Source organism: Prunus dulcis, chromosome 7 (genome assembly GCF_902201215.1).
Source record: "Prunus dulcis chromosome 7, ALMONDv2, whole genome shotgun sequence".
NCBI classification, from domain to species: Eukaryota; Viridiplantae; Streptophyta; class Magnoliopsida; order Rosales; family Rosaceae; genus Prunus; species Prunus dulcis.
Window position 1 is genome coordinate 20,657,034 of NC_047656.1, and position 14,806 is coordinate 20,671,839.

General features: G+C 36.2%; 2 protein-coding genes across 3 annotated transcripts; one reads left to right on the forward strand and one right to left on the reverse strand.

Moving 5' to 3' along the window:
- Positions 1-592: 592 nt before the first annotated feature.
- On the reverse strand, positions 593-2,788 carry LOC117635222 (cytochrome c oxidase assembly factor 6-like). 2 transcript variants are annotated; one of them, XM_034369573.1, is made up of 4 exons: positions 2,574-2,788; positions 2,313-2,450; positions 2,098-2,173; positions 593-1,631 (listed from the first exon to the last, which is right to left on the reverse strand). In XM_034369573.1, the coding sequence occupies exons 1-4, from the start codon at positions 2,655-2,657 to the stop codon at positions 1,624-1,626; spliced, it is 306 nt and encodes a 101-aa protein (XP_034225464.1). In that variant the 5' UTR covers positions 2,658-2,788; the 3' UTR covers positions 593-1,623. The 2 variants fall into 2 exon arrangements, with proteins under 2 accessions (XP_034225464.1, XP_034225463.1); XM_034369572.1 differs by lacking the exon at positions 593-1,631 and having other exon boundaries at positions 1,813-2,173; positions 2,574-2,785.
- Positions 2,789-6,116: 3,328 nt separating this feature from the next.
- Positions 6,117-9,256, forward strand: LOC117635219 (AP2/ERF and B3 domain-containing transcription factor At1g50680-like). Its single transcript, XM_034369570.1, has 3 exons — positions 6,117-6,321; positions 6,519-6,599; positions 7,935-9,256. Exon 3 carries the CDS (start codon positions 7,944-7,946, stop codon positions 9,054-9,056), a length of 1,113 nt encoding a protein of 370 aa, XP_034225461.1. The 5' UTR covers positions 6,117-6,321; positions 6,519-6,599; positions 7,935-7,943; the 3' UTR covers positions 9,057-9,256.
- The last annotated feature ends 5,550 nt before the right edge of the window (positions 9,257-14,806 follow it).

Below are 14,806 nucleotides of genomic sequence, written 5' to 3' on the forward strand. Positions count from 1 at the left end.
TGAAACCCTGATGATACAATATTTAAATCTGTCCGACCATTAGCTAGAAATGCAATCTAATTCCACACCCAACCCATCAATTTGATTAGTTGAACAAGTTAACAAAAGGGTCTAATTGGTTTGGTTATGCGGTTGATAGTCCTTAATATGAGTTGTGGGTTCCTTTTCCTTTATAGCTAGCTGGTTTTCTAATGTGATCCCTAGAGAAAAAGGTGGTAAAATTACCCAGCTTTCAAGTCAAACTGGGTTGTGAACCAACCAGTTTGAATCCATCGTGCTGTAAATTTCTCTTCAGCTGTCAGCTCCAATTCGGTTGTCTTCTTCATCATCGCACTAAGTTTTAGGGTACATTCTGAGAAAATGCCATAACATATAATGGACAGCTAATTCACAGTGTGAAAGTCAGTTCAATGGATTGTGAAAAATGGTGCCTCACAGTGTGAACTCATATCAGAACTTCCATAACAAAAGTTAACATAAATAAGCTTCAGATTTGGCAGGAGAAAACAGAAATTTTTAACCTCTCAACTGGTCATATCTAATAGATATATTTTTTTTTGAAAAGAGACGAAATTTTATTGCAAAGAAGAAAACAAAGGGTACAGCAAAAACAAGTGGTCAAGGAGGCCACACAGAACAGTAGAAAAACAGCGTTCCAATCTAGGTGGATAAGTTGAAAATTTATCCCACTTAACTCAGAGGAGGTTGAGGCCCAGAGGGACGCCCAATGTCTGATTCTGTCCCATAACTGAGCAATATCGTTCTAATTTATTCTCCAAAGTTCTTCTATTTCTCTCTCCCCAGACAACCCAAAACACTGCCATGATCGCGCAGTACCCCAACACCACCCCTTCCTCTTTCCTCCAAAAAAGTTCAAACGAGCTCCCAGCATCTCACTATCAATATCAAAAGCTAATACCCTCCTCAACTCTTTCAACTATATCTGTAGAGCATCTATACACGTCACAACACCTGATTATGAGCTATCTATCTCAATTCTTCAGTATGCAAACCAAAATATACATGTCCACAAGACAAACGCCAAGCAATTTTATCTAGCAACGAAGGTAGCTCAGCTGGATAAGAGATCATTTTCCACCTAAGCTTGTTTCGATCATTTGGAATAGTCGAACAATTTTACAGAGAGTCTACTTCGAAAGCATATACCAAGGAGAAAACAATTTCACAAAGATGCATACGGTCTCATAGGCTACAGCAACACATATATGAACCAACTCCACAAAGCTTTACCACCAGGTCCATGACTAGCTTGGAATCAGAACAATGGCATTGACAACACTTCATTCTTGCAATTGCCTAGATGTCTTAGGTGGGTCAAGACCATCAAACTTATGAAGAATAGGAGATATATAACAACTAGAGTGAGCATTCAGATTGATATAATAAAATTTTACCAGAAACATCTTGTCAGATAGACACACCTTTCTTTTCCAGTGCTTCTTATTCAAGCAAGCACAAATACACACCAAAAGACTCACAACTTTCTAACATTGTACCACCTCTGCAAGCCTTAAAACCATTATAGATCTCTCCCGCTGACTAATGAAGCACTCAGTAACTCACCAGGATGATTTCTTCTGTCTTCAGGGGCCAAGTCAAGCCTTATACCCCTGCCAAAATCGATAAAGGTTCCATTCACTTCGATTATTTTTTACAAGAGTTTCTCGTAAATCCGTTTTTCTAAGTTTTAATGTTAAAAGCAATCCTACTCCCACCCAAGTATTCCTAGTATAGTTACAACATAACAGCAAGGAGTCAAAATTAATGCATAGAATCATAGCAGTATTGTGATAAAATAAAAGTGCAAATGTATGTAGTAATCTTAAAGCATAGACATTCCATCCATGAAAATAAGATCAGAAAGTGATACTACAGTTTTTCTTCATATGAAATCTTTAACCATCAGAAGTAAGCTTTAGGCAATTAATTCTATATCTCGCTATTGCTGAAGCCTGTACAACTACAAATCACCAAACCCAATACGAGCAACAACATTTTAAGCTAACCCATCAAAACCAAAAGTTTAACTACTGGTGGTAGGCTTGAAAGTGTAAGGCTGTGGAAGTGACAACGGACCTCTCCTCGAATCTTTATCATCCAAAAGCCTCTTCAGACTCTTGTTCTTGCAGTAGAGAGCATCAAAATGCTTAACCTACACCATCAAAAACCCCCGGGATTAGAAACAAACAAATGAATAAACCCAAGAAACTAAAACTAAAACTACATTAATTATGGTCCAAGAAACCCAAAAAGGTAAAATGGAGATTGAGACTTGACAATGAGGATTTTACCCAAGAAGCACGGCAGTGATTGACAAACTCCTCCCTCGAAGCTTTGCACTCAGCTGGGTACAACAGCCCCTTGGAAGCGATTTCAGTCTGTTTTTTGTCCGATTCTTTCTCCAAACACGCATAGAAAGCGTCTCGAGCCTTTTAAAATACACACAATTGCAGATTATAACCCCAATTTCAATCCACAGCATGCACATTTACATTTACAAAACAAACAAAACAAACAAAAAAATAACGGATAGAGAGAAAATAAAATAGGACCTTATAGCAAGCTTGTCTGGAACTAGAGAGTACGTCAGTGTGAATCTCATCCGGGCTTCGTGCCGCGTAAGCTTCCGTGGCCATGGCTTCGATTCGAATTCGAAAGCAAGGAAAACAAACCTCTGCTTTTGTTGAGTTGCTGTGAAATCGGTGACTGCAATGCAACAAACGGAGTGTGAAAGGGGAGTTTGCGTTTGGGTTTGGTTGGGTTTGGGTTTGTATGTACGAACCAGACTGAATGGGGTTGGTCCAGTCCAACCCACCAAGTGGGCCTCTCTTATCTTTGTATATACGCCTGATTGATTGTAAATTATTAAAATTCAACTGTATAAATTTTTCTCAATAATGATCAAATATTGAAAATATTTTTTTTAAGAGAGAGAGAGAGAGAGAGAGAGAGAGGACTGCCGAATGGGAGAAACTGGAAGGAATTGTTGAACAAGTTTTTTTTCTTGGCTCTTACACATCACGTGATCAAATAAGTTGTTTTAATATCAGTGTCACATTTTGGATTGGCTCCTCCGTAGCACTATATTATTTGTTTTGGGTCCCCCATTCTTATGGTTTTGTTTCTAGGAACTCACGAGCAACTTCTCAGTGGGTCTAGAAGTGGACATGTATATATAAGGCACATCACCCTCTCTCCGTTGGTCGATGTGGGATGTTACAATCAGAATTAGGGTGAAGCCAGAAGTAGGAGAGAAACTCTCATGTAACGGGGATAACACTTTTTGCTATTTTTGACCAATAACGCAATGACATATAAGATAACTTTTCCACGTATCATTGTGTTATTGGCCGGGAATATCAAAATAGTGTTATCCTCGTTACATGTAAATTTTTTCGCAGAAGTAGGAGTTGGTTTTCAAAGTTAACATATTGGATCGGAATCAAGGGATTCCAATTCAAATAATAATAATAAAATATAATAAAAATTATTTTCCAATTTCATTTCAACAAATTTTGGAATTTCAACATCCATTCAGATTTGGAAAACTTGGAATTTTAGAAAATTACATATTTCGGAATTTTTTTGGAAAATGTTAAAAAATAGTTGAACATTTAAAACATATCCAATGGTTTGAAAGGTTAAAATTGGCTCTACATTGAAAAATCATATTTAAAAACTCAAACAATTATTTGTCGGAATTGATTTAGACTCGCTAAAATAAAAAATTGGAATTTGTCCAAATCGAAATTTCCAATTCAACTTGCACCCATGGTCAGAAGGGATGTGACTTTAGATGTTAATGTATGAAACACCCACAACCAACCACCACTCAATGTAGATATCCAACTCTAAATCCTTATGGTATGTTTACTTATTATTAGAAAAAGGAAAGTCATGAATTCGTGAAACTTGGTAATTACGGAATAAGAAATTAGAATCACATCAACTACTCCTTCTAGTTGATATGATTCCACATTTTGAGGATATTTGATTACACATTTTACACATGGAACTCATATAATATTTTTTATTATTTATGTATAAGTCAATGCATGAAAAATAAGAAATTGAAATCATTCAAACACCCATCATGATCCATGTGTTGGTATATATAGAATAAGAAAAAAATGTAATTATTTTGATAGCCATGCCATAATTTATTCTGCCAAAAAAAAAAAAACATATAAACCAGAAAGAGAAACAAACAGAAATTTGAGGGGAAAAAAAGAAAGAAAAAGGGAAAGCAGATGAATGAAAAAGGTAAACATGGTAAATTGGGTTTAGCTAGGAAACCAGTGGAAATGGATTTCTGAGTGGTCGCCGTGCGTTAGTATTAATTTGGAATTGGTACTAGATCCTCCATCATCTGTCTTACTCTGTCTCTGTCTGTCTCTATCTCTATCTCTATCCCTATCTCTGTCTCTGTTTCTCTAGAGAGTCTCCTCCTACGTATATGGGCTGTCCACCTGTATACAATTATAGTAAAAGTAGCATTATTTCTTGTATAATTTAATATTATTACCAGTGCCGTCACTTTCCTCCTTTCTTTTGCCCTTTTTCGCTGGCAAAAGCACAGTCGTTGGCACACCATACCCACCTGCCAAAGACCATATAAGATCATAAGACCTTCGACCAAAGAAAAGAAGATCATAAGATCGGCCATGAAAGACCCCTCCTGCCTAAGAAGAAGCTATGTAGCAGAGAGAGAGAGAGAGAGAAAGAGAGAGCAGGAAGAGGTGATGAGACAGTAGAATGACTGACAGAAGAGAGTGAGCACACTCAGGCAATTGTATAAAGCTATACCTTTGCGTGCTGCGTGCTCACTTCTCTTTCTGTCAGCCCTCCATTTTCATTCATTTTTCCTTCTCTTCTCTGTGTCTATCTTCTTCCTCCATCCTCTCTCTCTCTCTCTCTCTCTTTCTCTCTATTTCGCCCATCTTATTCCCCTTCCACCTTCTTCCAGGTCTACTCTTTCTTTCTTTCAAGAAGATAAGATAATCGAATTTCATTTCATTTATATGTATTATGCCTCTCTCTCGTCGTCTGTCTGCTTTTTATTTATATTTATTTTTCATTCATTTTCCCAGGCAAAGAGCCCCTCCTTCGTACCCTTGAATCAATTTAGGGTACCTCTTTATCTTTTGCAAGATGATATGATGAAGGGACTACCATACAAAAAGCGACAATGAAGGGAAAGAAAACCCACACACACCTACATATGTTTATTTTTTATTTTTTATTCTTTTGAGGAATAAAAATATATTTTCATGTATTACAATAGATAACACAATAACAATATCGTGAAACATCCGGACGGTATTCGGTACATTTATTATAATAATAAACTTATTTGAAGGACAATTTCGAGTTCACTTTATCATATTATATTTTAAAAATCTAAACCGTTTATCTTTTATGTACTTCACTCATATGCACGTATTTTCTTTTCTTTCCCTCTCACATTATAATAATAAATATATTTAATCCCAATAATTATCTTATGTACCATTATCATGATTATTATGATAAGATGTAATGATGGAGTTTGAAATTAGCGTGACTTTTGATTGTCCTTTGCTAATCAAACTTCAAACTAATGAACTAATTCCTCCTCCCTATCTACTCTATCTAATACTGTTCACATTTTAACGGAAACCCATGTTCATTGTTCATTGTTCATTGTTCATTGTTCATTGTTCATGCCTCACTCACGTATTATGAATAATATCAAAAATCAAAACCCTTCCTCTTCTTCTTTCTTATTCTTCTTCCCCCACACTGTGTCTTTAGACCATGCAATGCAAGCCCATAAATGTCTCATAATTTTTTTTTATTGAATTTTATCTTTTGTTTTTAAATACAAGAATTGATAAATGTCAGGGCATACTTGGCTGTGATATTCTTTTCCAACGGTGCCTTCTGAAAACTGGAGAGAAACCATTATCTACGACTTCAAAAGGGTACTTTCTCAAAAACCCAGACCATAAATTCTTTCGTATATATATATATATATATATTTATGGTAATTTTTGCGATTTGATTTTCTTCTTGGGGTCTAATAATTTCTTTAATGTATATTTATGGCGATTTTTTTGTTGTGTATATTTCTGGTTTTCGTCGTCTCTCAAAGCGGCGGTGGAAGCTCGGTTTGAAAAGAGGAAACATAAACCCTTGTGGTTCACTCATCAGCGCGGTGCCAAAAATGGAGAGAATTCATTGTTTCCCCATCTGGCCAGATCTCAACTTTTCTTGTGTCATTCATGACACTTTCAAAGTTGAAGAAATTTCCTTATTCAGGTCACTTCTTTATTCAATTACCAGATTTTCCTGGATTTTTATTTTATTGCCCTTTTTCGTAAGATCTTTGCTTCGGTAACAAGGTGAATATTTAGGGTTTCAGTTGTATAAGCTGGCCCAAATAGAGTTTTTGATTCTTCTTTACACTACTCCTATACATATATGTTGTTGGTTTTAATTTTTTTTTACTTTGATAGGAAGTACTTATTGTTGTTTTGGCTTCAAGGGCAACAGATTATTTGCTGCTTCCATTTATTTGCAGCAGGTTAATCAACAAGGTAACGGTTGTAATCTCCTTAATATTCATGATACTCTCTCAGTTTATTGATTTATTTTCTATCACTGTTGCCTTCTGTTTTTATGGCTTCGTTTAATGCTCTTCTTTTAAGTTTTTTCGTTGTTTTTTCTTTTTCTTTTTCTCCTTGGTTTTTGGGGGATGGGGTGGAGAAATTTTCCTTTAGTTTGCAGCACGGCCTGGTTACTAGTAGATGATGATGATCACTCTTTTTTTCTTATAGTTTTTGAATTTTTGTTATTATCGGAACATGAGAATTTGATTTGGTAGTGAACTTTGAGTCATTGAAGAAGGTTTCAGAAATTGATTACGGATTAGTAATCATGACATGCCTTTTTCTCGGCTTGTTATGGATGAACATTAACCATCTCTTCTTTACCATTATATACTTGTTTCTACTCAATACTATTCTACATAAAATAAATTTGCAGGTACTGTTTTTATATCTTTAAACTAATAATGTATTTAAGATGAAAGTCACAAGATCTGCTAATCTGTTTCAGAAATTGAATAATGAGATGCTCATTCAATACATGATCTTGCTGATGCAATACAAGCAAGAAGAAAATAGAAAGGCTTTAATTTTTGTAACAAATAAAAATGATAGAATTTCGTTTTAGTTATTCTCTCTTTTGGGTTTTAGGTTGGCTGCGTTGGAAGGATGCTTTCCATGTATATGTGTTTCGTATCACAATATTGCTCTTGCTTCATATGAGTTTTCTGTCTTTGGAGTGGTCGTGGTCGATTTCACCTTTCCTCAAGGCCTATCTTAGGTTTGAGACCCACCAAAATCCCTTAAGTTACCTTGGCAGAAAGACAAAAGTTTTGGAACAAGTGGTACTCTTTCAATTGGCCTTGATTGGTTATAACTAAATGGTGGTCTGATATATATTTTTGGGTTTTATGATGATGAGGAGAGTTGAGAAATTAGGAAGAGAATGGGATACATGGATTATAACCCTGAAAAGTTTAAAATTGTGTTAAACCCTAATCACAATAGACTGCTAGTTGATTGGTCTTGAATTTGGAAAAGTAGTGCATCAGTATCATTGTTTAACTTTTGACTTAGCATGCTAAACTGTTCGTGATATCATGCATCTTAGCATCTGCTTGACCTTATCTTCCGTACAGTTGTAGTAGATATTTCCATCTTTCCATCTGAATAATAATTGGCTGGCTTGCGAAGAAATTTTTTGGTATCCTTTTATATATGTATATTAGTTGATATTCTTCATGTTGTAGAATATATATACTTTTATTTTAATTATTTATTTATCTTGATTTGGTTGAATTACATAAAGTTCCTATTTTACTGCAGAAGCATATTATGGAAGAGGGCATGTCAAGCACGGTTTCAAACAGTGGGATGAAAATGAATACTGTAGGAGGAGTATCAGATTCAAGCCTGGCTGCTAATGACTCAACAGATGGTGCTTGTAAGCGTGTGTCTAAGAAGTTCAAAGGAGTTGTTGAGCAGCCAAACGGGCATTGGGGTGCCCAAATATACGCCAATCACGAAAGGGTTTGGCTTGGCACTTTCAATTCTGAGATTGATGCAGCCATGGGTTATGACAGTGCTGCACTCAAGCTTAGGGGTAGAGACTGCCATCGCAACTTTCCGTGGACAGAAACCACCTTTGAAGAGCAGCACTTTCAGAATCAGTACGCCACAGAAGTTGTGCTCATCATGATCAAGGATGGTTCCTACCAGACCAAGTTCTCAGAATTTCGAAGAAGCCGGTCTGGAATTGAGAGTGTGGGGGCTGATGTTCAATTTGGCAGCTTAGCTAGGGTACAAAGCAGCAACGGAAAGGGAGAGCTGTTGGAAGACTTTCTTTTCCAAAAAGAGCTGACGCCAAGCGATGTGGGTAAGCTCAATAGACTTGTGATACCAAGTAAGTATGCGTGTACCTACTTTCCCACTGTTTCTGAAGCCATAAGGGGAAAGGTGGAGAGTTGCTCCAGCCAGCTGACGTTTTATGATAGGATGATGAGGTCATGGACATTCCGGTTCTGTTTTTGGAAGAGCAGCAAGAGTTTTGTATTCACCAAGGGTTGGAGTAGGTTTGTTAGGACACACGATTTGCAGGCCAAAGACACTATCAGATTCTTGCAATGCCAGTACAAGCAATCCGGGGACGGTAATTATAAGGAGCAGCCTCACTCATTCTGCATGATTCAAGTTAAAAAGGATGGTGGTCGAAGCAATGATGTGAGCTGTTTGGTTGAGAATAATGCTAATAGTTACCAATATGATGGTGTTAGGAATGATGGAGGCATGATGGATTTGGATTATAAGTTTAAAGTTGAAGCTGTAAGCCCAAATATTCATGAAGATGAAGATGGAATCCTCCTGGCAGATCAGAAGAAATGTTTCAGGCTCTTTGGAGTGGAAATCAGTGATGTCGATGTGCTTTCTTCGCATTCGATCATAGTATAGTTCACCCTTCAAATGGTTCAGAAGTTTTTGTTTGAGCTTTTGCAGGGAATAGGGTTAAGTAGGTTCTCATCTGGTATACTAAACATGCATCCTTTGAAATTTAAGGATGTGAGATCAAGCTAACTGATCAATTCTTAATTGACATTGATGTCATGGAACTTTAAATTTTTACTATAACATTATGCATGCATATGTTTGCATCTGTCTGTCTGATTTTTTTTTTGTTAAGGATGGATGATGATTGCCTGCGGCTAGCTAGGGCTGAGTTACAGTAATTTTTGAGCTGTCTTTGGTGCCCTTTGTACAGTTTGAGTTGTGTTGTGTTGTGTTTACGTTTATTTTCGTTCTGGTTCTGAAAGAAAGCGATTTTGTATTTCAGGCATGTGTATTAATTTGAATTGGATGCAGTTGCTGTTTCGTTGCGGCTTTCTTAGATTTTGTGAGTTGCAAGTACGTTTTGCAAGCGAACAATGAAACATGGGCCTAAACTGTTTGGGAGTGATTCTAGATAGGCCAGAATCACTTATTTCCTATGTGATTTTAAGTGATTCACTCTAAGTGATTTTGAGCAGAAACACCTCATATGTGCTTCTCCATAAAATCACTTAAAACCGCTTAAAGTGATTATTTAGAGAAGTAATTCTCCATAGAATTGCTTTTTGACTTATCCAGAATCACTCCCAAACGAGCTTAAATTCTGTTGTCGTGTTTTGTTGTTTTCTTTCTTAAATAGCCAGTTGAGTTGGGTTGGGCCTATGAAATTCATGAGAAGTTATTCTTTAAACCCAATCTACATCATCTGGATTCTGGATATTGGGGAACAATAACCAAGAGTTAATGTTGGATTTTAATCCTCAATGAATTGGAACTTGATCCTTGATGGAAGTGACCGCGCGTACTAACTTTATTAGATAATTTAATTGTCACTATTAAATAGTATATTCGTGATTATTAATCGGCTATGTGTTGTTGGTTGTTATGATTATTATGTTGTTGACATCGATTTGAACTTGCGATCATTCAATTTAACAATTGCCTTTTTCTTCATCTTCTTTATTTTTAGAAATAAACAATTGTTAAAAATTTATCTTAATTTATTCGAAATATTAGGGGTTTAGCAGTTCCACGTGGAATGTGGCAAAATCAACTATACGCAAGTAAATGCTAGCTATAAAAGGTTGTCCATCACATCACACTTTAAAGTTGTGGGTCAGTGGTGGAAGATGAAGAGATAATAATCGTGAAGTGGTACAAGCGGTATTATGCTAGTGATAATTCTTGAGGTGAAATTAATGGGGTTAATTGCGTTACAAATAATAATGTTTATAATTAATATTGAACCCTACGGAAATGGATTTTGGAATGTGGGGGCAACAGTGAGTTTGGAAGCACTTCATCACAAAACACTTATAACTCTACATAGATAAATAAGTTTAAAATATACTATGAAATTCAATAATGACGAAAATTTGCGTTATAAAATTTATAAAGTTCATTGTTTAAAAAGTGATAGTTGATAAATTTGTTAACGATGGAGATGAAGAAGGTGAATATCATCATGTTCGATGTTGATGGTGTGGTACGATAGTGACAATGGGTTGGTTGTGGTGGAGGCGGCGATGGTGGGAGGGTACAATGGTGGTGGTCATGGCAAAGTTGTGGTAGAAGTGGTTGTGACAGAAGTGGTTGTGACAGATGGTGGTTGGATTGTAATTTAAAGAATAATTTGAATATAGTTAGTTTACATGCCTAGAAAAGAAAACAAACAAAATTAACAATATAAAGGAAATACGAGTGCAGGGTTTAAGGTTATATTTCATGTCGTGTGTATTTGTGTTTTCACAACGTTCTTTTCGTTTCTCCAGCAAACAAAATCAAGTCTACTAGAAAAAGCCTTTTTATTCTCTCTTATATAAGTGAAGTAGAGTTGTCGTGACTAGTGATTAGGTAAATAGTAATTTATGGGAATGGATATATGGATATATGGATATATGGATATATGGATACAGATACAGTAGCATCTGCATATGCAAAGATGATATGATGACATGATGAAAATGGGAGGGAGATTTTTAATCCACGTCTTTATCATGTCTTCCCTCGCCTGACGCAATCCCATTTGCATTTTGCAGAATGTGCTTCCCTTCCATTCTCTTTCCCTCAGCTACCTCACATCAACATGGAAAACCAGACCCCACCAAAAATATTGGTCAAATACCAATTACTCTCTGGCATTGGCGAACGCTCGTTTTTCGTTTTCAGATCTTCTAAGACACGACTGGCTTTTTTAACCTATTGACACGATCACAATAAAGTTAATTTAGCTGGTGGAAATTCTCCCAGCCCAGGCAAAACTCCACTTCCCTCAATATCAATTGTATTAAAAAAGAAGTTGACAGATAAAAATTTGGATACAAACATAGGCAGCTTAAATAAAATGTATTTTACAAACTAAGAGCATCCACAATGGACTCCCTAAACCACATTCTTAGACAAATTTTAGAGAGAAATTGGAAAAATACAACTCCAACCATGCTGCCTATCCATCTCCTAACATAGGTAGACCTCTAAGAGCTCCTAAATATGAAGAAAGAGAAAGCACTCATTACACTCATTGCACTCATAGTGACTCCTTACAACCGAGAATATATTCCTATTTCGGCCACAATCACTCGAAAAGAAGTCAAGATCAATACAACACCCATCACTCATTCATATCCACAACCAATTCCGACCGTGGTACTGGCACGCCACGCACAAGTATGTGTTACCAAATCCGCTCAGCCTATTCCATTATTTTATTATTAAGTAATTGACACGTGACCGAAAATATTTTTAGATCAACAAGATCATTATTTAAGAATAATATATATAAATTTTTTATTTAAAAGAAGGTAAAGATTACATAATCAATAACTTGAAAATAAACGGCAAAAAATCACTTTTGATCTATAAACGTAGTTTATCACTTCTCCCATTAAATTGCATTTAGTTTCAATTTGATCAATTCCATCTTCAAACTACTGCTAGCAAGTGTTGTTACTTGCCATTGATTTACCAAAGGCAGTACAATTCGATATGTCACCCTCCATCTCTAACCTCTCTCTCTCCCTCCCTCTTCTTCTCCTTCAACATCATCTGAGAGAATTGAACTGTGTGTTGGGGGGTCGGGTTTAGGAATTGAATTACTGTAGATATATGCATAATTACTATTGGTACTTAGTTGTCGGAGGATTGGATGGATATATAACGAGACGAGGATCTGAGATAGATTGCTCCATCTACTCTCCCACCAAACAAATAGGTCTTGTCAAAAAAGCTTTATAAAAACCCAGAACAAACCTACATCTGTCTTCTCTTCTTTCCTTCATTCATCACCATCGATCTGTCCCTCATCTCCCTCATCCCTTCCTCTCCACCGTCAATTATATTGATTTGTTTATCTGTTAATTAATTTATTTATGCTCTCATCTCATCTTTTTAATTAATATATGCTGTCATACTATCAAATACGATCGATGAAAGGCCCTGCGGGTGGGGTGTGTATGCGTTTGCGCTGAGCTCATCATACCTGCAAACCCGCTACCTAGTGCAAGTGTGTGCAACCAACAACAAAACATTTAATGAGTGAGCTGGGCTGCTGCTAGTTAGGAAGGAACAAATTGTTAAAAACAAAGGATAACTTGGCTCTCTACTTTAAAGGGAGTTACTTCTTCTTATAGAAAAATCGCAGATGCATACTTTTTGTTTAATTTTGACAGAACATGTAAAAAGGGTTAACTATTTATGCGGGGTTAGGTCGATATATAAAAGAAACCCTAGATCTTATTCATTCAATCAAGGGATCGATGTGAAATGTTGGTATGTGGTTTACATGTATAGTTTGCAAAGAAAATGAAGTGAAGGGGGTGGGGGTGTATGTAATATGTATGGATGTGAATGTGAGCGGATAGCTAGGTTTCAGATCTGACCCTCTCTCTCCCTCTCTCTCTCTCTCTCTCTCTCTCTGTGGATGTGGAATATAGTAAAGTAAAATAGGGGAAGCTCAAGCTTGAAGCTACTGACAGAAGAGAGTGAGCACACAAACGCAGGCAATTGTATAAAAGCATATACCTTGGTGCGGTGCGTGCTCACTTCTCTCTCTGTCAGCTGCTGCTGCCACCCTTGCCCTTCCATTCTTTGATCTCACTTAAATTCACAGAGAAGGGCACTGTCCACAGATGCTTTCTCATCAGCGGCCCAGGAAAAAGGCAGGAAAGTAAAGCCAGGGGCCAGGGCCCCCTCTTCTCTTTCAATTCTCCTTCTTCCAGGTGTCTTTCTCTCCAGAACGTTTTTTTATGTCCTCATCCATATGTCCATCACACTTCTCTCTATTTCTGTTTCTCTCTCTCCATTTACTCAATTTTTTATTGTTATAAATATTTTCTTTTTCCATCCCAGCTGACCTGATAGATAGATCATAGATATGAGTATGACACATTTCTTGCAGGATTTAGTACACGGATCATCATATATCTCCTCTATCGTCTTTTATATGGATGTATATTCTTCTCATCTCTTTCTCACTCTCACAGTTGTCTTTCTGTTTGTGATTCAAGCTTACTGGATGGATCTACGTGGCTCCTGGAGTTCACAACCAAATGTTATTTTTTGCTATTTTATTTATATGTAATTTTTGCTACCCGTGCACAACTAGATCTTCATCCATCTATCATACACACTGTTACATATGATTTGTTTTTTCTTTTCTTTTATGTATATGATTTTTTATTTATAACAATTATTAGTATTAAATCAATTCAACATATGTTACTGAAATTATTTAATAGTAATAGTTATTATTAGTTATTTTAAGTTGTGACTGGAGTTTGAAAGCGTGACTTTTGATGGTCCTTGCTAGATCTTCTTGAGCAGTTGAAGAGGACGAATTGGGTTTTGAATATAAAATCAAGGTACGCCTTCCTTCGTCACTACTGTTCACATTATAACGGAACTTCTTATCTTTCTTCTTCTTCTTCCATGCCAGCAGCCTTTGTCTATGCACTCATGTCATATAAAACTTTTTTTTTAAGTTAAAAACCAATATTGGATCTGTTTTTTCTTAACTACCAGTGGGTACTTTTTTTTTTTTTTTTTTTGGGAGAAATACCAGTGGAGTGGGTACTTTCTTCCAAATAGAACCAAACTAAATTTTACTCATATTAAATTCTGATGATTTTTTATTTTCCTTTTTGTTGATTTCATACCCATATGGGCCATATGTCCATTTTTCGTCTTGTTCCCAAATCGGAAACATAATCCCAGCCGTCAGTCCTCAGGGAACTGCTAAATATGGAATACAACATCTCATTCTTTCCTCATATGCCCAGATCTCAGCTTTTCTTGTGTCAGAAATTACATTTCGAAGATGGGATGAATTTCCTTATACAGGTCAGTTTATTTTCCTAATTTCAAATTTGTTTCCCTTTCTCCGAAGATCTTTCCTTCGGTACCAACCAAGGTGAATGAAATGAGTAGGGCTTGTTTTTACAGGAAGAATAGGGTTTCAGTTGTCTAAACTCAAATCAGGTTTTTAATTTTTTTTACGGTATTGATTATGTTTTGAAATTATATTTGACAGGAAGTATTTTTGTTGTTGTTTTGGCTTCAGGGGCAGCAGATTTATGCTTCCATTCATTTGCAGAATGTTAATCATCAAGGTAACACTTGTAATCTCCTTAATATTCATGATACTTTAGTTTATTGATTTA